This window comes from Danio rerio, chromosome 3, assembly GCF_052040795.2.
Source record: "Danio rerio strain M-AB ecotype USA chromosome 3, GRCz13ab, whole genome shotgun sequence".
NCBI classification, from domain to species: domain Eukaryota; kingdom Metazoa; phylum Chordata; class Actinopteri; order Cypriniformes; family Danionidae; genus Danio; species Danio rerio.
This window is the reverse complement of record NC_141023.1, coordinates 54207923-54233935: the sequence shown is the minus strand read 5'-3', so window position 1 is coordinate 54233935 and position 26013 is coordinate 54207923. Positions and strand designations below refer to the sequence as shown.

Below are 26013 nucleotides of genomic sequence, written 5' to 3'. Positions count from 1 at the left end.
ATTTTCCCCAATTTCTATTTAATACAGAGAAAAAAAAAAGTTAAAACAATTTTCTGAACTTAATAATTTTAGTAACTAATTTCTAATAATAATATTTTTTGATGACTAGAATATGAAAGAGAACAGGAATAAAATAAAAAAACATTTGGACACATTATCTCTGTCAATGTCACAGAAATGATCATTTAACCCAGTGGTTCCCAACCTGAGAGGATAAGTATTGAGGTAGAAAAAGGCATAAAAATGCTCCACTATTATAAAGGGCTTTGCAATTAATCGAAAATCCGATTTCGATTTCGGTTTCAAACGATTATAAAAAAGCATTAATCGAGATAAATTATTATTGCATCATATTTTGCCACGTTCCAGTTGTACACGTGTTGCTCTTAAAAGCGCAAAAGAGCTTATGTGTGTGTGCAGCACGATCACGCAGTCAGAAGCATGCGGCCGGTCAGCATTCACTCTCATTCGCACACTGAGACGAGCAGAGGAGCACAGACATCTAAAGTCATCTTAACGTGAACGCTTTAATGGTCAAATAGGTGTCAAAACGCGGTGTTTAGTGATTATTTACATTAACCCTCATTTGTGTAATAAACAAACGAGTTGAGGATCAAAAGACGTGAAAGAGAAACCATTAAAGAGACAGCGAGAAATATTCCTGCTGCCGCCTGTTTTTATCATTATTAAACCAACATAACGAGAAAACCCTCGCTGCTCTTGACTGAAGGACTGCTGTAGCTTAAGTGTTTTTCTTACAGTGAAGATGCTTAAAGCACAGTATGTTTTATATTTTTATTCTATTGTATTTATTTCTCTTTCCTTTGCAGGGTGGAAAATAACTGTATGTATCCAGTTGAAGTCAGAATTATTAGCCCTCTTGAATATAAGCAAACCTTTTCCTGCCCAATTTCTGTTTCAGGGAAAGAATATTTTATTAACTTATTTCTGAACATAATAGTTTTGATATCTCATTTCTAATTACTGATTTCTTTTTGTCTTTGCTATAATGACAGCACATAATATTTTACTAGATATTTTTCAAAATACAAGCATTCAGATTAAAGTGCAGTTCAAAGGCTTAATTAGAGTAATAAGGCAAGTCATTATAACGGTAGTTTATTCTGCAGACAATCAAAAATATATATTGCTTAAGGGGGCTAATAATATTGACCTTAAATTGGTTTCAAAATATTTAAACCTTTCTTTATTCTAGCTAAAATAAAACAAATAGAAGAAAAAATATTATAGGAAATACTGTTAAAATTCCTTGCTCTGTTAAACATAATTTGGGAAATATTAAAAAAAAAAAAAATCTCAGGAGTGCTAATAATTTTGACTTTAACTGGCAATGGTTTTGAATAATCGTGATTACAATTATGACCAAAATTATCGTGATTATGATTTTTCCCAAAATCGAGCAGCCCTACTATTATATATGTATTTTTAAGTACCAAAAAAATAAAAAAAAATCTAAACGCATGCTTAAAATTCCAACATAATAGTGAAAATAATTAAAATAAATAACTTTAAACAATTATTTAAATTTTGCTCACTCGCGCAATCTGCTTGTCAACGTGTCGTAAAGGCAAAATCAAAACAAAAATGGCAGACAAACGTAAATGCAGTGATTCTTCAGAGGCGAAGAAAAAGATTAGACAGTATGACAAAGCCTACCTAAATTTTGTTTTTTTTGAAGGCCAAGACAAGCTAAAACTGATTAATTAATATTTTCTATACATATTACTATATATTAATATTACACAAACACACACACACACACACACACACACACACACGCACACACACACACACATATATATATATATATATATATATATATATATATATATATATATATATATATATATATATATATACACAGTACATATGTGTGCGCGTGCGTGTGTATTTATATGGTGGGGGGGCTCCAATGTTTGTATATGTTCATGGGGGGGGGCCCCAAAGAAAAAGGTTGGGAACCACTGATTTAACCCATCCTTGCTGGAAGCACAGAGTAAATAATGAGTGTTTCTATGTGTCATTGTTAGTGTTTCGTTTTAGCGTGGTATCTAGAGTTTGAGTGTTTCTTCTACAGACTCCTCTCCTCACACTTCAGGTGTCAGTAAGATTGTCACTGTGGATGTGAAGGGCAGTGCCCCCTTGTGGATGAAAATCAAAGATCTGGCAGACGGCGTAACCTACAACTTCCGCATCCGCGCTAAAACTCTTACCTATGGACCAGAGATTGAGGCCAACATCACCACTGGCCCTGGAGAGGGTACTTTCACCTCACATTCAGCTCAACATTTACTATTACCTTGAACTGTATAATTTCTGATTTAACTGTATAATTTCTGTTTTATAAATATAGGTGCTCCAGGGCCTCCCGGAGAGCCATTTATCTCTCGATATGGCTCTGCGCTCACGCTCCACTGGTCCAATGGGGATCCTGGACGTGCCCCCATCACTCGATATGTTATAGAGGCAAGACCATCTGGTGAGTTAAAGAGAGAGAAATCTATTAACATGTTTCTATCAAAAAATATAAATTAGAATTATGCGCAAAACTGGAATACCACGTAAAACTTTTGCGAACGAAGCACCATTTCCAACCAATGAGTCAAAGAGAACAAAATCGTCACTTTTCTGGCGACAGATATCAAAATTGCTTTATTAGGAAAAGCCATAATGAGCCTTTTTTCTTATATAATAAATTACTTGCACCTCAATATCGACATATATACACAATAAATGGTTGCTTTTGGAGGCATTTTTAACATTTATGCACATCTTGGTGTTTCCATTAAATATTGTTGAATGGAAACTTAGCTATTTATAGTAATAACAGCAGTAACAATGTTATTTCCCCACCAACAGATGAAGGACTTTGGGATATTCTAATCAAAGATATCCCCAAGGAGGTGACATCATATACTCTTAATTTGGACACACTCAGAGAAGGGGTTACCTATGATTTCCGTGTGATTGCAGTGAACGACTATGGCTACGGTTCTCCAAGTGCTCCTTCTCCTTCGATATCAGGTCAGTAAGCTTGAACGAACATACCAGAAACAATATTGCGTTACTTTGTATAAAACACATTTTTCTGCTTCTTTTTCTAGCTCAAAAGGTCTCCCCCTTTTATGAGGAATGGTGGTTTCTGGTGGTTATTGCTCTCGTGGGGCTCATTTTCATCCTTCTGCTCATCTTCATCTTGATAATACGTGGACAGAGCAAAAAATACACCAAGAAAACAGACTCAGGTGGGTTGATGAGGCAAAAGTACTGAAAATAGATCCACAATTTTTTCTCAATTACTTTGATTGCCCTGTCCCTCTCTGCTGACTCACGTGACTAAAGTGAGATGGAATTAAATTTACCTTCATTTTTCCATCATTGATGGGTATCGTTGTGGTGCTCTTAGAAAAAAGTGATTTTCCACTTGAGAGAGGCTCAAGGAATCAATAGTAGCGTCTGTTTGCTTCAATTGGTGCAGTCATTGCCATCAACATGATTGCTGACTCATTTTGCTGCCTCACAGGGAGACAGTCTTGCGGCCACACGTACAGTTACATCATTTGTCATCTGATGTCTCAGCTTAAGAATGAAGGTGGCCATCAAATCTCTTAAGTTGGATTGACAGAACCATTCAAAAATGGTTTTGCCAAGTACAAAATGGATCACAACCCTATAAGATTGAGACACACCATGCTGAAGTCAAAGAACTAGCAGGAAAACAAATTGTGTTGTCTTCTCATCTCACAGTTAGATCCAAAATTATCACTACCACATACCTATGAGAGAGGAAAGACTATAACTATACCAAATGCTTATAATTATGAATTTTAATGTATTTTAATTGTTATTTATATATTTGAGGCTTTAAATTGTTGTAGTCAACCATTTTTTTAAACATATCAAAAATTGGCCAATAACCACTTACAGTTCCTGTGATTGTTTATGGGTCTGTGTATTCTTTCTGTAATTTATGTGGTATGCCATGTGTGTTGTTGTGTGCGAAGGTATGTTGCTGCATCCCAATTCGCATACTTATACTATATGCCTTAAAAGAATGTACATTTTTGTGAAGGAAAAATATATACTTTTGAGTGTGTAACAGAAGAGTATGCAAGCTTTGGGACATACTACTTCCTTTTTAACAGATCGTTATGTTGCTGAGTTATGAGCCCTGTCAATCATCCACACATAATCCACATTTCTTTTCTATTTAATTTCCTATCTTATTGGACAAGCCACAGCATGTTAATCTTCCATTCACGAGTCTTTCATGCAGAGAAAATTTCCTAAGATCTTTGGATAATTAAGCATTCAGATGTTAATGTCCAAACACATTTTTTAATAAGTGCAGTATTGTTGTTGCAGATGAAATATAACACAGAAAACGTGATTTAAATATTTTCCAGTTGGCTAGATATTAATTGACAAACATCTTAACTGAAGCCTCTCTACTTGGCGTTTGGTCTCACGTGTAAACCATGTTTGTAGTTAATTTACACTTTTCAACCGCGTTTGTAGTTCAAATTCATGTCCAACGTGTAATGTACTGTGGGCAATATCAGCAGTTAGAGTATGGACGCTTCTACACCGGACAATTTTTATCAGAAATAGTAAACCATCCGGGTAACTTCTGCATACTGTTTTCAACATACTACAATTTGGGTCATACTAATTCTATTTTGCAATACTATTTAAGATGAATAGTATGCGAATTGGGACACAGCAAGTGTGTTTGTTTACCTTTTGCACTGGCCACATACTCTCGAATCAGCTGACTTAATCAGCGTTCTCCAGCTGATTCCTGTTTTGTTGGCCATATATTCAGTCGGTTGTTACAGCTGGTTATCAGTCCATTGTTGTTCTTGTTTCTGTTTATTTGTCTCCCAGAGTTTCTCTGCAGTCTGTTCATTGGGTGACGGGGTAACTTTTTGTATTTGGACTTTTTTCTATTTTCTTTGTCCTCGACTTTCAACTCTTTTGTACCCTTTGATTTTTGATTAATATAAGACTTGTTTTTCTATTTCACTTATATTAAACATCACTTTACTGGCTATTGAATCCTCTCTGTTTTCGGTCGTGACAGTTCCTCGTTAAAAGTTGAGTTTAGTTTAGTTTAGTTTAAAGCTATTAATCCCCTTGGGGCAATTCATTTCAACATGGTGGTGCTTCACATACAGTATAACAAGAATGACACACTTAACACAATAAACATCAACACTTAACAAGTACTTAAAAACAAAAAACAAATAATAGTCCATCGATTAACTACATTTATTACATAACCTAAATGCTTTAGGCACAAAAGTACATTTATAAAGATTTGTGGAACATCTTATTGTCCTTAGATGTCTACCAAGGAGCATCCACTCAAAATGTTTATTTAAGGGATGTTTTCTGTCTCTTAATATTTTATGTGCCATCCTCAACACCTGCTGTTCATAATAGTATGCAAGACTTCGCAGGGGAACTTCCAAAATCTTTGAACACAAATTAACGATGCCTTGAAGATAATTCTTTTTTTTTTTTTTTACAAAAAAAACTTACAAAAAACTTGTAGTCTACATTTAGCATACTAGCTGGTATTTCCATTTCTAATTCCATATGACCAGGTTATCATGAAAGTATTACCATTTAATAAACATTAGAAGAAACATTTGTACTCTGAGTTTTGCAATGTGTACTGCTTGCTTTCATTACTTTCATTTTTGTCCATCTTACACGCTATTCACTGAAGTTGAAATCTAATCTAAGTGATTGTTCTGTCTCAATGGCTTGATGCCAACATTGCCAATCAGCCAAAATGCCATTGATTGCATTCAATCAAAGTTTAAAAACACTTAATGATGGCCCCCCTCATTTTTACATTTGACAAAAGAGCCATTTGACTGACCCAACCATTCTTTAAAGATTAGATTAGAGTTTGTCAGATTGAGAAATTGCTTTCCTTCCCCACCACTAGTTGTGTGGACTGTAGGCTCCATGTATGTTGCAACTTTCTCCCTAGTGCTGATCTATGTGTATGTGTGTGTGTGTGTGTGTGTGTGTGTGTGTGTGTGTGTGTGTTTGTGTGTGTGTGTGTGTGTGTGTGTGTTTGTGTGTGTGTGTGTGTGTGTGTGTGTGTGTGTGGGATGCATTCTCACATGGCTGTCTGTGAGACTGGTCAGTGTTTAGTTTTGTGCCAGGGTCAGGGTCAGGGTTCTGGATGTGTCAGTAGCACAAGGGATGTGTTTGTGTAAAACACAATGAGCCTCTCTTAAGATATGCCCACCCGACTGGATCAGTTCGGCCCTGATCTATTGCTTGACTAAAGTCCAATGAGAACAGACATTCTGCAGGATGGGATACTACACAGTTCATGTGACAGAAAGGTCACTGCCCTCTTCACCTATGTGAAATCACACTTCAGCTCAACTACGAGCTTTACAGATCAGAGGTCTGGCCTGAAAATGTGTGCAGAGTCACCTTGTGGGATTCAATTTTGCCATGGTCACAAACTCAGCAATGCCAAAACCAGACCCTCTGAACTGCTTAACACCCAAGCATACTATGGATCATGGTCCTTTATCAACCCATACGGACACATTTGTACACAAAGGTCTTGATTGTGATCCCATTATTTTTTTAAACAAATGTCAAAAGGGCAATAGTATTCTATGGAATATGCATGCCCCTATTGACCCCTATGTGGGTGTGTATGTTTGTTTGACACATTGAGCATGTTGTATAGGCTCAGACCTTTATTTAGGTGTATGTTAGATCTGCATTGGAATTTAAAAATTATTATTATTGGGCAAATAAAACATTTTCAAATTTTGGTCTTTCCTATAAATTTCCTATGTATACCAATTTTTGGCCAAATTAGGGAATTTATTTTATTTTATTTTTTAATTTTTTTAACCACAAAACTTTGTTGGTTCAAATCCTTTTTGGTGTCTGTTCAGACAGAAATATTTTAAATGTATTGCCATGTTTTGAACTGCCCAGATTAAGGTAATTAACAAGCAATTTCCCAAAGTGTCTTCTAGTATGCTTAAGTATTATCAGAACTGATAGATTCTTAAGGTTATTGGATCAAATGAGAGATACATTTGAATAATTTGATTCTAGTATGTTCATAGGCTGTCTTGTATCACTGTCTATAGGTGCTCACTCGAACTGCACATCCCTGCCCCTATCCCATGGAGAAATGGTGCGGCTGGATGAAGGACGCTTTCCTGCCCTGGAACTCAACAACCGTCGACTCTCAGTCAAAAACTCCTTCTGCCGCAAGAACGGAATCTACACCCGGTCAGTATTTGTTTATAATAATGCATGATTTTCATTCATAACACACACCATGTTGTTGCTTCACAAAGAGCCTTCACTAGCTAGATCAGTACTTTGTGGAATAGTTTGCTCAGCTCATTTATTTTCTTTGCGGTAAGCACTGTCAGTATGCCGTTCAGGACATTATTTTTACAATGGGTTCAATTCTCAAATGGGTACAAACAAAGAGCCAGAAAGAAATTTATTCTGTCCACATACAGAGCTTTGGCCTAGCCGTTGATTTAAATTCTACTTCAGGCATCCGTTAAATGGATTGAGCTGGCATGGATGTTAATGACAGTCGCTCTTTTCAAATCTCAAACTGCAATCTGTCAGCTGAAAGAACACACCAGACTGTGGAAGCTGGACTACTCAGACCTCCCTCCTTTGTGTCTTATTGACATTCAAAGTGCATTGTGTAGAAATTGACCGTTTATGTAAGCTGCTTCAACAAAGCATCCTTCTTCACATTCTCTTGCGTTTAGATCAGACCATATTTATAATGAAGATATCGTGTGTCCTGTAGCTGAAGCTCTAAGAGAAAGATCTTTAAAAAAAGTGAGTTATTTATTGACTCACTATTAGTCAATATGATTTGGATTTTATTATTTTAGATAATCTTTGGTGAATTGTTTTTGGAAGCTTGTCAGAAGCAACCCAAAGGTCCAACCCAAAATCCAATAGTTACTTTTTTGTGATATCATCAATATTGTGACTAGCAATGATTACCAATGTATTTTCTGTAATGGATTGGAAATGAAATGCTCCAAACCAACAGCATTAACTGTCCAATGAGAATACACCTGAGGTTTAGAATAATGCAATTCTGTAAACCATAGATTTTGGTCAATTATATTTATTGCTGAGTGAGAAGACAGTTCTACAGAAAGAAATATTAAATTAACCTGTTGGCAATTGTGCTGTACAAACTTGAGCAAATTATTTTGATATAGTGGTCTCATTGGGTAAACGTGACCTATTTTGCAAATTTCACAAACCTTTTCATTCGAAAAGTCTAGATTTGTTTGTAGATTTTGCATTATGTAGTGTCAGATTATCATTATATATAAAGTGTCAGTCTACTTCATTTTTTTTTTCTTTTGTTCACACGTTACTTCAGGACTTTTACATACATTTTGGATTTGGAAATATTTACATGAACAACATACATAATAATCTAAATCATATTTGTTAAACTAATGAATTGAAGTTTCTTCACGAAGGAGTTTGCAGACTAATTGATTGGTTGAAGGGATGTGTCTGCTTTAAGTTTCCTCTGGTGGTAATTGGAGAAACCTCTCTGGGCCCATTATACTGGAATGTGCTAAGGGGTGGGGGGTGTTGTGCTGGTCCTCTGCCCAGATGCAGAGGCCCAAGATGGGGATCAAAGAGACTGGGCAGTGAAGGACTACCACTTTGGATGCAGTCTTGCTAATTAGCTCCCATCAAGATGGAGCCACAAGAGATATCTGGGTAGAAAAAGAAAGGGTTTGGAATGGGGCGGAAGAGATAGAGGCAAGAGATGAGGGTTGATAAGAAGAATTGGAGACCTTGGCTCTTTTAAATTATTGAAACCTCTCTCTGGATGTCAAGGGATGTTGGGGGGCTGTTCGGCGATGCTCCGCCTCTATGCTTCAGCCTTCTTTAAATCTCAGCCTCCTCTGAATTTTAAACAGATACAATGTCATAACCCTCCCTCCCCCTAGGTCTCACGCTTTATTCCCCGGGGCCCAATTTTTGTTGGGACAGCCCCTCCACCACCAAGGATTTCCATTAGTATACAGCTCACTTATGTTCCCCTTGTTCATTTTCAGGTAGAACAAAGCATCATATGTTTTGTTGTTGGTACAATCGACTGAAAGATGCCATGTTTTTAAAAAACCCTCTTGAATACCAGATGTCCTCATTAGCATGCTGCTATGTTCTTCAAAGCTACCTCCCTGTGTGTGTTATTTCAGCTTGATTTATAAGGCAATAGAAGTAAAGTACTGAAGCAGGGCAGCTTAGATGCCTCAGTTCAAAAGCTAATGTCTCCAGTGACCTTGGCTTTGAGCATATCAGACCACATTATGGCTAATCAAGTTAACCCATCTTGCCATGCGGCAATTCTTCTGGCTTTCTTTTTAACAAATAACTTATCTGGTTCAAAGAACTACAATCCAACCCCCATAGCCCTAATAAGGGCTTGCTTTGCTATTCCTTTCATTTCAGAAAACTCATCATTCCTTGTTTTTCCTGGCCTGTGCAGACTGTCATATGAGTGTATTCATTTGGTCAAAATTGACTTTGAGAATTGATCCATAAGATTGCTGCATCATTGGGTCTTTATGAGTTCCTTGTGATGACCTTTAAAACCCTGCATCCTGTAGTATACATTTAACTTATTATTACTGTCTGTTTTAAGGTAAAAGCAAAATAGAAAAATTATAAATATGGTCTACGGTTATTATATTAAAAGGTTAGCACTGAACATTGAACAGGTGTAAGGGGAACTGCTTAATAAAGCAAATTTAAAAAGTAAACAAAGTTGGATAATTAGCCTTTGGATACAATATATGTTTTATCCAGCATTAGCCTGATATTATTTTGATCTCACACTTTTTGAGAAGCAGAAGTTATCACTTCATCACCACTGTAACTTTATTGATGACAATTCTGACTAATATGTTTTGGATGTGCAAAACACACCCATGGTTGGTACGTCATCATAGTATGTGGTGACAACCATCACAGTAAAAGTGCTACTGAAGCACAAACTCATGTCACCAAAGAAATTTAAAAATAACTGACAATCATATACAATCATAATAATCATAGATAACGCTTTAGCAAGTTTGTGACAACCTCTATTGGTTTTCCAACACACAGATTTGATTGATTGATTGATTAATTGATTGATTGATTGATTGATTGATTGATTGATTGATTGATTGATTGATTGATTGATTGATTGATTGATTGATTGATTGATTGATTGATTGATTGATTGATTGATTGATTGATTGATTGATTGATTGACACTACTATTGCCTACATTTCTCAGTTGTGTGGTGGTAACATTGCTACTTTCTAAATTATATATATATATTGTAACATTGCTACTTTCTAAATTATATATATATATATATATATATATATATATCTTATGGGAACATACATACATGTCTTTGGACGTGGTGGGGAAACCAGAGCACCTGGAGGAAACCCACAACGACACGGGGAGAACATACACACTCCACACAGAAATGCCAACTGACCCAGCCAAGACTCAAACCAGAAACTTTCTTGCTGTGAGGCGAGAATGCTACCCCCTGCGCCATCGTGCTACCCATAGATAAATGTGAATAACTGTACTTATCAATTATGCAACATACGCTTCACTGGCAGTTTTATCACTAAGACAGCACTGACTTGGACTGAAGTTGCTTTTAAAAAATGTATAATAATAGCTTAGATGTAGCTGAGCTACTTTTGCCATGTAGCCTTAGCTTAGCTTTCTACATTTCCCAGGTGGTGGCTTTTAGTGAAGTTAAGCTACATTTTAAGTAGACTAATAGCTTAGCGCACTAGTAGCTTGCCCAACACTATTGGTCTGTTTTTGCTTACAAAGACCTGGAAAACCTGATTTTATATTATAATTAATTTTATATAATGAATTATTTTTTATCCACAAAATGTAAAAATTCAGGCGAGGTATATTCCTTCAGTGACAGAAAATTGCATACGTCCTATTTGAATGAGCATTTTTCTGTGTTGGTTCTCTAGATCTCCACCACGACCCAGTCCCGGCAGCCTCCATTACTCAGATGAAGATGTCAGCATCAAGTACAATGACCTGGTCCCTGCTGAAAGCAGCAGTCTGACCGAGAAGCCCTCAGAAGTGTCCGACTCACAGGTGATTCAGCGCAACAAGGCAAATGAATTTCCTAGAATAGCTTAGTGTTATTAACTTTGCTTGAGCTTATTAACTTTGCCTACAGTGTGTTTTTACTAATAATGAATATGTTGCATCAGTGTATGTTATTCAAAAGTGTCTATTCTGATGTTCTTCCTCTGAAATTACTTACCATTTTGGCTGATCACAAATCCTTCTTACACTCTTACCCTAACAGCATCATGCCAGTTTGTTATCAAATACCCATAGTTTCTAACTTTTGTCAACTCCCTAAATGTAAAAACAATGAAACACAAATAATCGATCAATCTTTTCTCAGTGTATATTCAATGTCATTTAACATTTAAAGTTAAGTGGTTTAAAACCCAAAACACTAAAAGCCACCCCCCACAGGAAAGAAAACACACAAAAAGGCTATCTTTAGCATTTGAATTACCTCGCTAAGATAAAAGTGAGATAAAATGAAGAGTAAATGAAGTTGTTTGCTCAAGTCTTTTTCCTCTTAGGTCTTTCCCAAATAAATCTCACCTGTCTCATCTTGCTTTACATAAACAACTGTCTAATTGCTTCATTTGTAAAGACAAATATTTTGGACAAAGGCTGGGAACTCCAATAAGTCTCTTGGAATAGCTCGAATAAAATCATACTGAACCATTATTTCTGCCTATCCAATGAATATATGATGATAATGGAAATGGAACTTTTTATAAACCACTGCAGCTTATCTCATCTCTACCTCAATTCTATGCATTGCATTGGAAAGAAAGAGGAAAAATTTAACTTCTCATATCTAAAATTTCCATTTCATAAAAAATGAGGTTAATTTTTTGTGTGTGTGTGTGTGTATGACAGGAAGTGTAATAAAAAAAAGAGTTCATTCTCTTCACATTTGTTGGTATTTGACTATGTAACTACAAAACTATTTCTAGTGTCATGGGGATTTGTAAATCATTTTGACCCAAGCTGGGAGAAAGTAGGGGGCATTTCTCATGTCTGAGCATTTGTCTTTCCAAGCACAATCCCACGGGGAGTTTTTTGTCAGTTTATCAGCTACCCAAACTGTCACAACATTGCTCTTTCAAACAACCCCCATGTGTTAGCATAATGGCGTACCGAACAAGTGATATGAGATTTTATTCAAGAGACAGCAGCCATAAAGTAATTTCTAAGAATCGTCTGTCGTCTTTAAACTTGCAGATTTTTATTTTGTTGTTTTTGTTGTTGTTGTTGTTTGTTTTTTTTTTGTTGTTGTTGTTGTTTTTTGGAAGCTCTATAAATAATGTTTTTGCACTTTTAGGAGGCGTTTATGTTTTCGTATAAATCCACTGCTCCAAGATGTTTTGGGTGAGACTGTAGTTTATGTTTAGTAGTGTGGCATCGTAGAGCAGTGCTTATAGTATCTGTAGAATATAGTCTGAACAGTGTGTATCTTTCCTATTAAAACAATAGTTCATTCTAAAAATGTATGGTCTACTCTTTTCTGTAGATCACCAAAGGAGAACATATGAGGTGTCTTAGTGCATAGTGACTGTCATACTAAACAGATTGAAAAGATTCTTCATAAAATACTTCTTAAGTAAAGGGTTCCAAAATAAACAAAGAAAATTTTTGACAAATGATGCAAGTGCTTTAAGTGCAGTATATGTTGAAGACCTGGAAAGTTAAATTTTGTATAGGTAATTTGGAGCTGGGCATATATATATATATATATATATATATATATATATATATATATATATATATATATATATATATATATATATATATATATATATATATATACAGTTGAAGTCAGAATTATTAGCCCCCCTGAATTATTAGACCCTCTATTTTTTCTAAATTTCTGTTTAAAAGAGAGATTTTTTTCAACACATTTCTAATCATAATAGTTTTAAAAACTCATTTCTAATGATTGATTTATTTTTTCTTTGCCATGATAACAGTAAATAATATTTGACTAGATATTTTTCAAGACACTTCTATATAGCCTAAAGTGACATATAAGGGCTTAACTGGGTTAATTAGGTTAACTAGGCAGGCTAGGGAAATTAGGCAAGTTATTGTATAATGATGGTTTGTTCTGTAGACGGTCGAAAAAAACTGCTTATTATTATTATTTTTATCAGACATACTTTGAAAATTTTCTTGCCCTGTTAAACATCATTTAGAAAGTAATTAAAAAAGAAAAAAAATCAAAGGGGGGCTAATAATTCTGACTTAAACTGTACGTATATATAATTTTATGTCAAACTTATATTTGCAAAATTATCTACAGGATAAGTTAATGCCAGTAATGCAAGTAAACACTTTTGTAATGTTTAAGTTTTTTATGTCTCCACTGATGTTTTGAGTGTCAGTTTACAGTTTACAGTTTACTACCCACAAAAATGTAACAAACAGTTGTGTTGCTTCATAGTTTTGTAAGTAATGTAACATTTCCAGCAAAAATGAAGAATGCATGCTAATTGAAAATGTATCTGCCTAAACTTTTGCTAAAAGTAAAATACTTTGCCCTGTTTTTTTTTTCATACCTCTTTTCAGATAACAAATCCACTAGAAGGTGCTGTCTATAATAATAATATATGCAAATATATGCTAATATATGCAAATCTGAAGTATGTTACTTAAAGCACATTTTTTTCCACATTTTTAGATACAAAACCTTCTTTTAAGAAGATGGCAGGACTTGGTAAAATTATGTCATGTTGTCCCAGCATAAACTGATTAAGTTAAATTGAGTCTGTGTGTGAATGTGTGTGTGTGGATGTTTCCCAGAGATGGGTTGCGGCTGGAAGGGCATCCGCTGTGTAAAAACTTGCTGGATAAGTTGGCGGTTCATTCCGCTGTGGCGACCTCGAATTAATAAAGGGACTAAGCCGACAAGAAAATGAATGAATAAATTACAGATTAAGTAAAAAAAATAATAATGACAATTAAGTTGTCCCTCATTTCAAATCATTTTGAATAAGTAGTTTAAACATGCGGCAAAAGTCTTTTATTTTTGGAGTAGACCAGTAACCCACACCAGAAAAAAATAAAATAAAATCCGTATGGCGATTGATTAAGGAGGCAAACATATGTGATTACAAATCATAGAAACCGTTAACTGAGTCTGTGGTATTTATTTAGGGTTGTGTATTAAATAACACATTTAAATAATATTTTTTTAATGTTGAAAATATGTCCCTGTAAATAGCATTACTGTGAAAAGAAACTGTTGCCATGAAACTGTTCTGTAGCTTTCATTTTATCAAGAAACTGCAGTCAAACGCACATCCAAGTGCATTTTCAGAAAAATGTTGCCTGAAGCATATATTTGTAATGAGCATTTTTTAGACATTAATTGCATATAGAGCATTAAAATTAATAGCATTTTTTTCTTTACTATCAACAATTTACTGTCTATACTGTCACTTTTAACCAATTGAATGCTTACATTTTGAACATACAATTAACCCTAACCATAATCACCCTGGAAAATAGAGTAACAGGATATATCCTGTTACATCCTCAGTCTAGAGACAAAAGCAAAATAAAGACAAAATAAATGATAATGGAAGCAATAGCTTCAGGAGGTGCAAAGCCAAAATAACATACAAAAAGATTCTCCAACTACAAAATTTACCCTCTAAAAAAACTCTCCCAAACACAGAAGAAAACATTTAAAAAACAAATAAAGGCAGCCACCTCCCCAAAACTTTCAAATAAACAAACAAACAAACAATAAAATCATTCAAACATTATGGAGATGCACATGCAAATAGAATGCAAAAAAAAAACAACATACCAAAATATCAAAACTTAGCCTACCAAAGATTGACAGAACACAACTAACAAATAGTTTAGCAGGACAAAGTTGAAACCCAAAGATATATTTTTTCTGTTCTCTTCCAGGCCAGCGACAGTGAATACGAGTTGGACCCGAACCGCCAGAAGACCCACTCCTTTGTCAACCACTACATCAGTGACCCCACCTACTATAATTCGTGGCGCCGCCAACAGAAGGGCGTCTCGCGGCCTCCAGCGTATGGCTACGCCCAGCCCGACACGGTGGCAGAGCAGGAGTCCCGTCCCCATCCACCTCCACTACCACCACTGCCACCCCTACTGCCCCACAGCAATCCCTCCCCACAACCCCAGCCCCAGGCCACCCTGTTCAGGCCCAAGGGCAGCCGGACTCCCACCCCATCCCTGCTCTCCTCCGAAAACCACAGCCAGCACACTCTGTACAGGCCCCCCAGCAGCCTGGGCTCCTCCGGCCAGGTACCGGCCACTGGATTCTCCTCGTTTGTTTGATACAAGACTTGCTTTCCAATGAAGCCTGGATGGAGGGACTCCTGCTGTGTTATTGCTAATACTTGTTTTCTTTCCTTCTTCACTGCACCTTGTTGGACATCAAGAGACGCTTTTGGATATCATTTGGCCTGGCATATCGCAGGTTTATATGTGCACACAAGAGCATCAGAACGCAGACAATCATTCTCAAAGCCAATCGGAATGTTGGTTGGGCATTTTAAATGATTTTCACTTCATCCGGGACTGAAAATTAAATGGATGTGGTTAGGGGAAGAAAAAATGTCTTTATATATATATATATATATATATATATATATATATTGGGATTGAAAAAATATTGGGGCCCTAAAATCTGACACTTTAATTTTTAGTTACTTTTCATTAAAGTTTTAGTGCTTTTAAAATTTCAAGACTGGAAAGAGACAAGGCTGTTGGAGTCCACTGTGAATGTTTTAATGATGATGAGAACAAACTGCATTTTGCATAAATGCTGCAGATTTCCAAAACGCTTGTCTTTATAATTTGTTTTATGTTGCTCTAATGGCATTCACATGAAAGTCAATGACAGAATATTTCTGTGGGGAAGAACAAAAATGTCTGTAGCAAAGACATTTTGTTGAAATTGAATTAAAAGTAAATATTTTTTATCCAGTTGGAATAGATTTTGAATGAAAATTTGGCTCATTATGTGACAAAATCAGTTTTTTCTCCATTATTTAGTGTTATGGGCCAAATGTGTGATTTGATGAGTATGCATTTGTTGGTATGATCATCGACTTTAGGATTCAATCCAGTGGTCAGAAGTTTTACATCACTTAACTGAAACTGAATATGTTCCTAAATTGTTATCCAATAATTCAAAATATAGTTCCAAAGTAAACTTGCATGAAGTAAAAAAAAAATCTTATCCCTTCTCTTAACATTTGTTGGTACTCGACTATGTTACTACAAAACTATATAAAAACTGAATTTGTTTCAATGTTAGTCATTTTATAAAGACTTTCTGAAAAAAAAAAAAAAGGTTTTCACTTCTCGGCTAAACTTTAAGGGATAGTTCACCCAAACTGAACATTCTGTCATCATTTGTATTTGTTACAAATCTGTTACAATGAGTTTCTTTCTTTTGTTGATCACAAAAAATAGCCATTGACTTCTGAAAAAAATTTTCCCAACATTTCTACAGAATATAATGTTTTGTGTTAAACAGAAGACATAGATTGATAAAAACTTTAGGACTTCTTGGGCTTGAGTAAATGGAGATGATGTTTTCATTTTTGGAGGAACTAAACATTTAAGAATAACCTAGAGAAAAATCTCAGCTCAAACATTTTGGTAAGGTTTTCTCAAGGTTATGATGAAACATTGATCAAATGACACAAATTTTTGGTTGATTTTAGGTTATTTTGGAAAGTGACCAAAATCCAACGTCGAGCCAACATCTTAAACCAACGTCATATTGACGTCAGATACTGACATTTATTCATCAGGTATGACAACCAAAATCCAATGTTTGATAGACGTCAAAGTGGTAACATCCACACAATGTCAAGCTGTAACATCATTAGATGTTGCACGTTGGAAATTGATGTCAACCTAATGTTGGGTTCTAACATCAAACTGATTTTAATTTCCAGACAAAATGCAACGTCAATCTGACATCATATTGACATCCTGTGCCTGTTGGGCAGTAACATTAACAGAATATTCTTCAAATAGTTGGTCTTTAAAAAGTTCTCATACAATGAGTCAGTGAAAAGCACCAAGTTCCTGGGGGTGCATATTACCAATGACCTGTCTTGGTCTACCAACACCACCTCTCTGGTCAAGAAAGCTCACCAACGCCTCCACTTCCTGCGCAGGATGAAAAGAGCTAACCTCCCTCCACCGGCACTCACTACCTTCTACAAAGGTGCCATTGAGAGTATTCTCACCAGCAGTCTCTCAGTCTGGTATGGTAGCTGCTCTGCTGCTGACCGGACAGCTCTACAGAGGGTGGTGAGGTCAGCTGAGAAGATAATCGGATCAGCCCTACCATCCATTCAGGACATATACCCGCTCCGTTGCTACAAAAGAGCTACAAACATCATCAAAGACTTCACCCATCCCACACATAAACTGTTCACTCTCCTACCATCTGGGAAACGCTACAGCAGTATGCGTTGCAAGTCTACTAGACTCATAAATAGCTTTTTTCCTCAAGCTATTAGACTGCTCAACTCACTCATGAAAACTGGACTATAAAATCACAATCCACAGCCCACACACACAAAAATCTGTGGAACTGTGAGAAAAGCAAACTCAAATGTTTTTATATTAATATTCCTTGCACGTGTAACATGTTTACAAAATACACTTACCTCTAAGCTGCTACTTTGCACTTTGCACTTTTGCCATACTGCACCTAATTGCACTACAATAAATACCTCAACTTGGTCATATTCTGGAACAATAGGATATATGGTAACTGTTCACAGTTTATTAGTGTCTATTATTTAATTCATCTTGCACTATATTAGTTAAATGTTTAGTTTATGTCTAGTGTGTGTCATATTTTTGTTTTTTTAAATTGCACATTGGAGTATGGGAGAAACGCAATTTCAGTCTGCTGTGTAATGTACTGTTGCATGGTTTGATTGACAATAAAGTTGACTTGACTTGACTTGACTTGACTTGAATATATATATATATATATATATATATATATATATATATATATATATATATATATATATATATATATATATATATATATATATATGTGTGTGTGCTTTTATTATGCTTTTTATGCAGCCGAAATAAAACAAAGACTTTTTTTTTTATACAAAGACAAGTATTTATTTACTTTTTTTTTCTAAAACATGTTAGTTTGAATATTTTACTGCTCTCTTCCCAAAAAAATAGCATCCTTATGTTTTTAAGATTATAATATATATATATATATTATAACAATATAAAACAAATGGCTGTCCAATTACATGACAACATGGGCCTGAAAATGTTAATTGCTAATGTTAATGCTTAGTAAAAAATGCTTGATAAAAGGGTTTCAAAGTGCAAGTCTTAAACAAAAAAAAAAATACATTATATTATATAAACTACAGAAAATTGTGTATTTTTACATCATGCCCATGTATATTATGTGAGCAAGTACAGCTAAAACAACAACACAAGTTGAAAAGTTCTTAATGGATATGTCATTAAAATGTTCTTTAAATGTGAAAGGCATTTGAAATGCAAGGTAATACTGTAGGATCCAGTACAAACCGATCTGCATTTAAGTTTGCAAAGTATGTCACCTGTAATGTATTTAACATGTTTTAAAAGAAAACATAGTAGTCTCATCATTATTACTGGTGCGGTCAAAAACAACCATTGGAAATGTATCTTTATTGACAGTGTGAAGATACAACGTGGGTCTCTTCAAAAGGCTGTGCACATTTAATCTCATTAAATCATAAACACTTTGTGGACTCCCAAACTTCATTGATTCAGTCAATTTTTCAGAGACTGATAAAAAAATGACTGCTCTTTCAGATGACATTGTATGTATTTCTCTGAATATATTGTAGAATGTGTTTTTACGGTTCACATTTTGACATGGTGTACACATACAGTATGCTTTCGTGTATGTCAGCAGATATGCTTAATTTATTTATAATCGATTTGGTTTTATACTCTAACTTAAGAAGAACAACAGCGGTCTTATGTGGAAACTATTTTAAAGGACTTGAACATTACGATGATCATGCTTCACGATATCTCCTGTCTTGTTCTCTGTGAGGTGACTATCACTGTACAAAACTTGATGAATTATATTGGACCAAGGCATGGTTCACATCTAAAATAAATTACTCTATTTTTCAGCGTTTTTGTGGATGTCTCATTTTTCAAAGACTGCAAACAACTGGTTGTTTAAATGGAAATCGAGTTTGAAAAAACTATGATAAATGTATTTTGTTTATATACACAACCATTTAAAAGTAAAGGTTTTGTGTGTGTGGTTTGTTTCATAGCCATAACTTTGTCACCAATGGTTTTCTAGAGATTTTCAATAAGATTTAGATCAGGTTGTTGGTCTGGCCATTTCATTATACTGTAAAAAGTGATTAGTTACTTTACTTTTAAACAGTAAGTAAACCCACTGCTTTAAAAGCAACTAGTTGACTTTTTTTTTTAAGTGAGTGGATTTGTGCTAACTTATAACTGTTAAGTTGTTTTAACTTAATTGTTACAATTATGCACCTCAATTACTTGACAAGTTTTCTAACTTATTTAAAGTTAACTAAATGCTTTAAAGCAAAGAGTTTACTCACAAGCTCATCACTGTCCTTATCAGCGCACATATTTATGTACATGAGCTACTGATTCATGACCTCTGGAACTAGGGAGCTGATTGAGACACACAAAGATGGAAAATATTTTTTTATAAAAAATCCAAATACAAATTAGATGTATTTTTGTTATGTTTTTAGAGTGACTGACTGTAGCATTGGTATCCTAGAAACCAGCAGTAAACAATAGTCATGTCAGTTTTAGCATTTGCATTAACCTTTTTTTCTGAGAAGTACAAAAACACCTCAAGAAAAAGGTTTTTGATTTTCCAAATTTGGTGCTTACATCACTGGCTTCGCATGAGATTTTTCAAAATGTGCATTAACACAGGATGATGCAAACACATAAAGACACACAAGATACACACCTTCTCGCTGTAAATGAAAGTTTAAACTTTTGGTTTGGACAGCCTGTTTTCTTTTAACAGATCACAATCTTGCAAACTTATTATTATTAATCTTTTTTTTTTTTGCATTTTAAATCTACAGGATTTGTTAGATAATTACAAAATTAACAACAACTGCCTTTTCTTTAAATTAATCAGTATTCACTTTTCGAATATCTGTTTCCTGTATCCCATTGTGCTGAATATATGCATATGTAATATATGCAACTTAGGGTGTTATGGTGGCACAGTGGGTAGCATGATCACCCCACAGCAAGAAGGGTACTGGTTCGAGCCCCGGCTGGTCAGTTGGCATTTCTGTGTTGAGTTTGCATGTTCTCCCCATGTTGGCAAAGGTTTTCCTCCGGGTGCTCCGGTTTTCAGATGCAAAAACCTCTAAATCCATCAGACCTCTTCTCGGGATAAAACAGCTTTGCTGTCAAAGGCAAGTGGCGTTTAGCGGCTTTTGCCAACAAACTGTTATTTCTGAATGCCCTAATGCTGGGATTTAGATAATTTGAAGGAAATCTATTTGTTGATGGTGTAGTATGTGCCTAAACCATTCAATTAATGTCATTAGCTCATTTTTTAAGTAAGTGGCATTTAGCGGCTATTGCATCTGAACTCTTCATATGTGACATAAAATATGCTTAGAAATATGCTTTTTCTAAGCTGTAGGGTGACTTTAAATGAACAATTCAAGCTCATTCTGAAAACCTAGCCCAATATACATTTCTGGAGAGTGCCAAATACGTCCTAGGATGTACGTTTTCTTTTTTTTTTTTTTTTTTTAATTCACCAGAGGTCATTGTGTTTGCTTTTTGAGATCTCAAATTTCTCTTGCGAGTGCCATTCGTGCCTGCTCTTCTCGTGTAAATCCACCAGAGGCCGTTGTCGACTGACTGACTGACCAACCGGTCCCCCACCCACTCCTTTCCCTAAACCCAACTGACAGTGTTTTGAAAAGCAAACCAGTATAAAAGGCCCTTGATTTTTTTTAACATGTTTTCAGATTTTACCACATTCTCACCCTGTTATTTACTTGTTTATTTAATTTTTTGGCTTTTGTTTTTGTCTCACCTGCTTTCTGGAATCGTTGTTTGACAAATAGGTTGCTATAGGAACACACTACTCATTATCAGTATTTATTTAATCTATTTTGATAAATGATACTGCTTGTTTTGACTTTTAAAAACACAGTTGCATTTATAAAGAGACCTTCTAGTAGCTCGTGCCTCGTTTGCCTGCAGCTCCAGTGGTGATAGATTTGAGCCAGATGAGAATAGATAAGTGAACACTGAATCATTCAACATCCCCAGAAACTGAGCTTAGATGTGGGAGAGTTCGCCTGGAGATAATCTCTTTATTCCAGCCCGGAAAGCATCGATCTGGACATCAGGGTGTGAGAGGAGAGATGTCACAAGAGAGACAGAGGAGAAATTATAAACCAGTGGGGAGGAGAAGCCAAGGCTTATAGAAACAAAACCCATTTATAACCATACCTTCACCCATAAAAGAACACTCCACATTTAGTAAGATCATTTTACATCTCTCCTATAGTTACAGTTAAAATTTACACTGTAAAACAAGAAAAAAAAATTGTAAAAAACGAAGAATGCACTGAAAGAAAATTTCTAGCACATTTGTTTTTTTTTTTTGTTTTTTTACAGGATTCCCTTCTTTAAGTAAATGGAAAAATCTGTAAAACTTCTGTAAAAAAAAAAAAAACCAGAAACATTTTCTGCCAGTACATTCTCAGTTTTTTTTTTTTTTTTACGGAATTTCCTTCTTTGAAAAAAAAAAATCTGTTAAATTTACAAAAAAACTGGTTGCCAGCTGGTTGCCAGAATTTTTCCGTAAAAAAAATATGGAGATTTAAAGAAATAAATAACTGTATTTCATAAACTAATACGATGTTCAGTTCACAAAAACATAGCTTAGTGCATAAAAACGCAAAGCCATTAAATGCATTTACATGTTCATGTGTGTCAACAATAGCAAACAGATTTTCACGCCATTAGTAACTACACAGCTACCTTTAAACAAAAGAAGATGCAGCATAACATTAAATATTTTTGTTTCATCTTGGACTTGCACACAGATGCTACTATCCTCCACAAGGGTGACACAAAAAAATGTTTTAAAATATTTTGCTGTTTTTTGTCTTGATTTTACAGAATGCCGTCAGCTGTGGTTGCCAGTAATCTGCTGTTTTTAACATTTTACATTCGTAAATTCAATTTACAGAATATTTCTGTTAAAAATACATCCCACAGTCTTTATTTTTCATCAATCCCATTTAACCCCTCAAATCCCAGAGCAAAAATCCTCACTAGTGTCCTCACTATGGGTTGAACAATCAGACAGTGATAAAGTTAATGAGATAATTAAGTGTCTAATTAAAGGAGAATTGAGAATTATTGATGGACAACTGTTAACAACAGAATTACTGAAGAAAAGAACAACACACAAAAAAAAAAGTTTTTTTTAGCAACCATGGTTGAGGTTCATATCCTGATTCTTGTTGTCTGTGTGTCTTAATGTGTGTTACGTTTAAGTCCCTTTTTTTAGGGGTACGGGGACAAAGGTAACCAAAAAAAATTTAATTAATTAGGATAAAAAAAAAAAAAAAAAGATATCAAATTTTAATTGGATCGAATTAATAACAAATTAATATTTAATAATGTGCGTGGAGAATCTCCTGTTTCTCTATCCCAGCATACGTTCACTTTAGATATAATAATAACAAAAAAAACTCTGAAAAGAGATTTCAAAAGAAAAATGTTATCTTTTATTCACTGTTTAACAAAATCAATATTTTGTTTTTTTTACATTTCCAGACAGGGTAAACAAAAACAAAGTGATACTTAAATGAAAATTATCCTAACCAAAATCATTATGAGAGGGTAAGGCCAAAATAACCAACAAAACAAAAACTTCCTAAATTAACAAAAAGTTCTAGATTTCCTAATATATATAAAAGAAAACTCAAAATCAATGACAATGCTCTTACCCCACAACCTGGCTAAATCCAGAAACAGGAGGAAACTTAAAGGATAAACCCAAAATAAATCACCACTTGTCTCTTTACACGGCTTACTTTACACATAAGGTTACATGTCACTCTTATTCACACTATAATCTCACAAGATTCACAAACTCACAGTTCTAAATATCCAGCCAAAATTTCTATCACACTATAATCGCTGGGTTAGGGAAAACAGGGACTCTCTCCGTGCTTTGCCGCTCTGCCTCTTTATAAAGCCTGGAAGCTCAATCAACAGCAACCGATCCGATTTGCTCTGATTGAAAACAGGTGCGGCTGGTTTGGAACGCTGCTCAATGAGAGAGAGAGAGGCAGAGAGACAGAGAGAGAGAGAGCGATTAATAAAACAAAAGGGGGGAGCAATAAGCTGCCACTCACACCAACAACTTATTACCTAAATACATCATAGGATGTAACACCCCCACAGTTAAAATTATAAACAATAAGAGTTGTTTATAACAACCAATATACATTCACCTTTTTTTCTTTTATCAGAATATCACTTTTTTAAAGTCTTGATAATGCATCCGCAACTACATTGTCTGAACCTTTTTTGTAATGAATGTCCAGATTATATTCCTGTAGTGCAAGAGACCACCGCATAAGTCGTTGACTTGAGTTGCACATTCGGTCAAGAAATATCAATGGATTATGGTCCGTGTACACACACAAAGGGGTTATACCACCACCCACGTATACTTCAAAGTGTTGAAGTGCCATTAATAGTGCCAATGCCTCCTTCTCAATCACACTGTAGTTCTGCTGACACTTTGAGAACTTTTTGGAGAAATAGGACACTGGGTGTTCTACACCAAACTTGTCTTCTTGCAACAGGACCGCACCAGCTCCTGTGGCAGACGCATCAACTTGTAGTTTAAAGGGGACATCAAATTGAGGGGCTTTAAGAACTGGTGCACTACAAAGCAAGTCTTTTGCAGCAGTGAATGCATTTTGACAACTGGGTGTCCAGATAAACGGTTTTGTCGTACTTAGCAGATCAGTTAAGGGGGTCATGATAGCTGAAAAGTTTGGGCAGAAAGCACGATAATATCCACACATTCCAAGGAATCTTCTCAGTTCACGTTTGTTAGTTGGAATGGGGTACTCAAGTATTACAGTGATCTTTGCTTCTACTGGCTTTACCATCCCTTGGCCAACTTTTTTACCCAGGTAAGTGACCATTCCTTTCGCAAACTCACATTTAGCAAGATTCAGTGTCAGTGAGGCATCAGCAAAGCGCTGAAAGACTTCTCTGAGGGTGAAGAGATGTTCTGCCCAAGCTGTTGAATGTATGACTATATCATCTATGTACACCTCACAGTTCTTCACACCAGCCAGCACAGTTTGCATTAAACGTTGGAATGTGGCTGGGGCATTACGCATTCCAAAAGCCAGAACTGTATATTGTAGGAAATTGTCTGCAGTGACAAATGCTGAAATTTCTGATGCTCTTTTAGTCAGGGGCACTTGCCAGTAACCTTTCAGGAGGTCCAACTTGGTAACAAATTTTGCATTACCAACTCTGTCCACACAGTCTTCTACTCTGGGCAGAGGGAAGGAATCAGCTTTAGTTACCTTGTTGACTTTGCGAAAGTCAGTACAAAAACGATAGGTGGAATCTGGCTTTGGAACTAACAGACAAGGTGAACTCCAGGGACTCTGGCTTGGGACAGCAAATCCATGCTTCAGCATATACTCCACCTCACTCTTCATGATTTCACGCTTTTGAGGGTTGACTCGATAAGGATGCTGCTTGATTGGGGATGCATCTCCAACATCAATGTCATGAAAGCACACTGCAGTTTTTCCAGGCACATCTGAAAACAGGTCAGGAAACTCATGTAACAAATCCGACAATTGGTTGGCTTGATTTTCGTCAAGATGTGCAAGATAATCTTTTAGGTGACATAAAATAGTAGAGTTTTGTAATTTTGTAGAAGAAACTTGAACTTCTCTATTATATAGCCCATCTTCTTCCATAGTATAGGTTGACACCAATGCCACAGTGGAAGTTGGCACACTTACAGTTTCACACTTTTCTTTTGGAGCTATATTACTCTTTTCAGTGTTACACTCTGAAGTCACATATTTTTTTAACATGTTGATATGACACATACGACTTTTTCGTTTACGGTCAGGGGTGTCAATGATGTAGTTTGTATCACTCACTTTCTTCTTGACCAAGTAGGGACCAGTGAATTTCGCCTGGAACACAGAACCAGCAGTAGGTAACAAAGCCAAAACAGACTCACCAGGCTGGAAAGACCGTTTAACAGACTTCTTGTCAAAGTGGGCTTTCATCTTGTCTTGTTTTGCTGTAAGATGTTGTTTCGCTACCTCACGAGCACAATGGAGTTTCTGTCGAATAGACTGGACATAGTCAGGTACTGTCATGGCGGTTGGATGCTCAGTTAACAGCTGTTCACTCAACAATTTTAAAGGTCCTCGTATAGTATGGCCAAATACCAACTCCGCTGGACTGAAGCCTAGAGACTCTTGCACAGTCTCTCTTACAGCAAACAGAAGAAATGGAAGACCTTCTTCCCAATCCTTTCCAGTCTCAACACAGAAACTGCGCAGCATCGTCTTGAGCGTCTGATGAAACCTCTCAATGGCTCCTTGTGACTCAGGGTGGTAAGGACTAGATAACTGGTGATTTACTCCAAACTCTTTCAGAACTTTCTCAAACATTTTTGAAGTAAAATTGGTGCCACGATCTGTTTGAATTATTTT

General features: G+C 35.6%; 1 protein-coding gene across 4 annotated transcripts in view; it reads left to right on the top strand.

Moving 5' to 3' along the window:
* The window catches only part of sdk2a (sidekick cell adhesion molecule 2a), a 294891-nt gene extending 277954 nt beyond the window's left edge, over window positions 1–16937 (top strand). For 2 of the 4 annotated variants that reach the window (XM_087242946.1, XM_087242945.1), the window contains 7 exons: window positions 2099–2281; window positions 2375–2500; window positions 2881–3045; window positions 3126–3266; window positions 7164–7308; window positions 11092–11221; window positions 15116–16034. In XM_087242946.1, coding sequence (XP_087099072.1) covers window positions 2099–2281; window positions 2375–2500; window positions 2881–3045; window positions 3126–3266; window positions 7164–7308; window positions 11092–11221; window positions 15116–15517 — 1292 coding nt within the window. In that variant the 3' untranslated portion in view covers window positions 15518–16034. Of the gene's footprint in view, window positions 1–2098; window positions 2282–2374; window positions 2501–2880; window positions 3046–3125; window positions 3267–7163; window positions 7309–11091; window positions 11222–15115 lie in introns of all 4 variants that reach the window. The other 2 variants (NM_001446839.1, XM_087242947.1) reach the window with 2 other exon arrangements.
* The last annotated feature ends 9076 nt before the right edge of the window (window positions 16938–26013 follow it).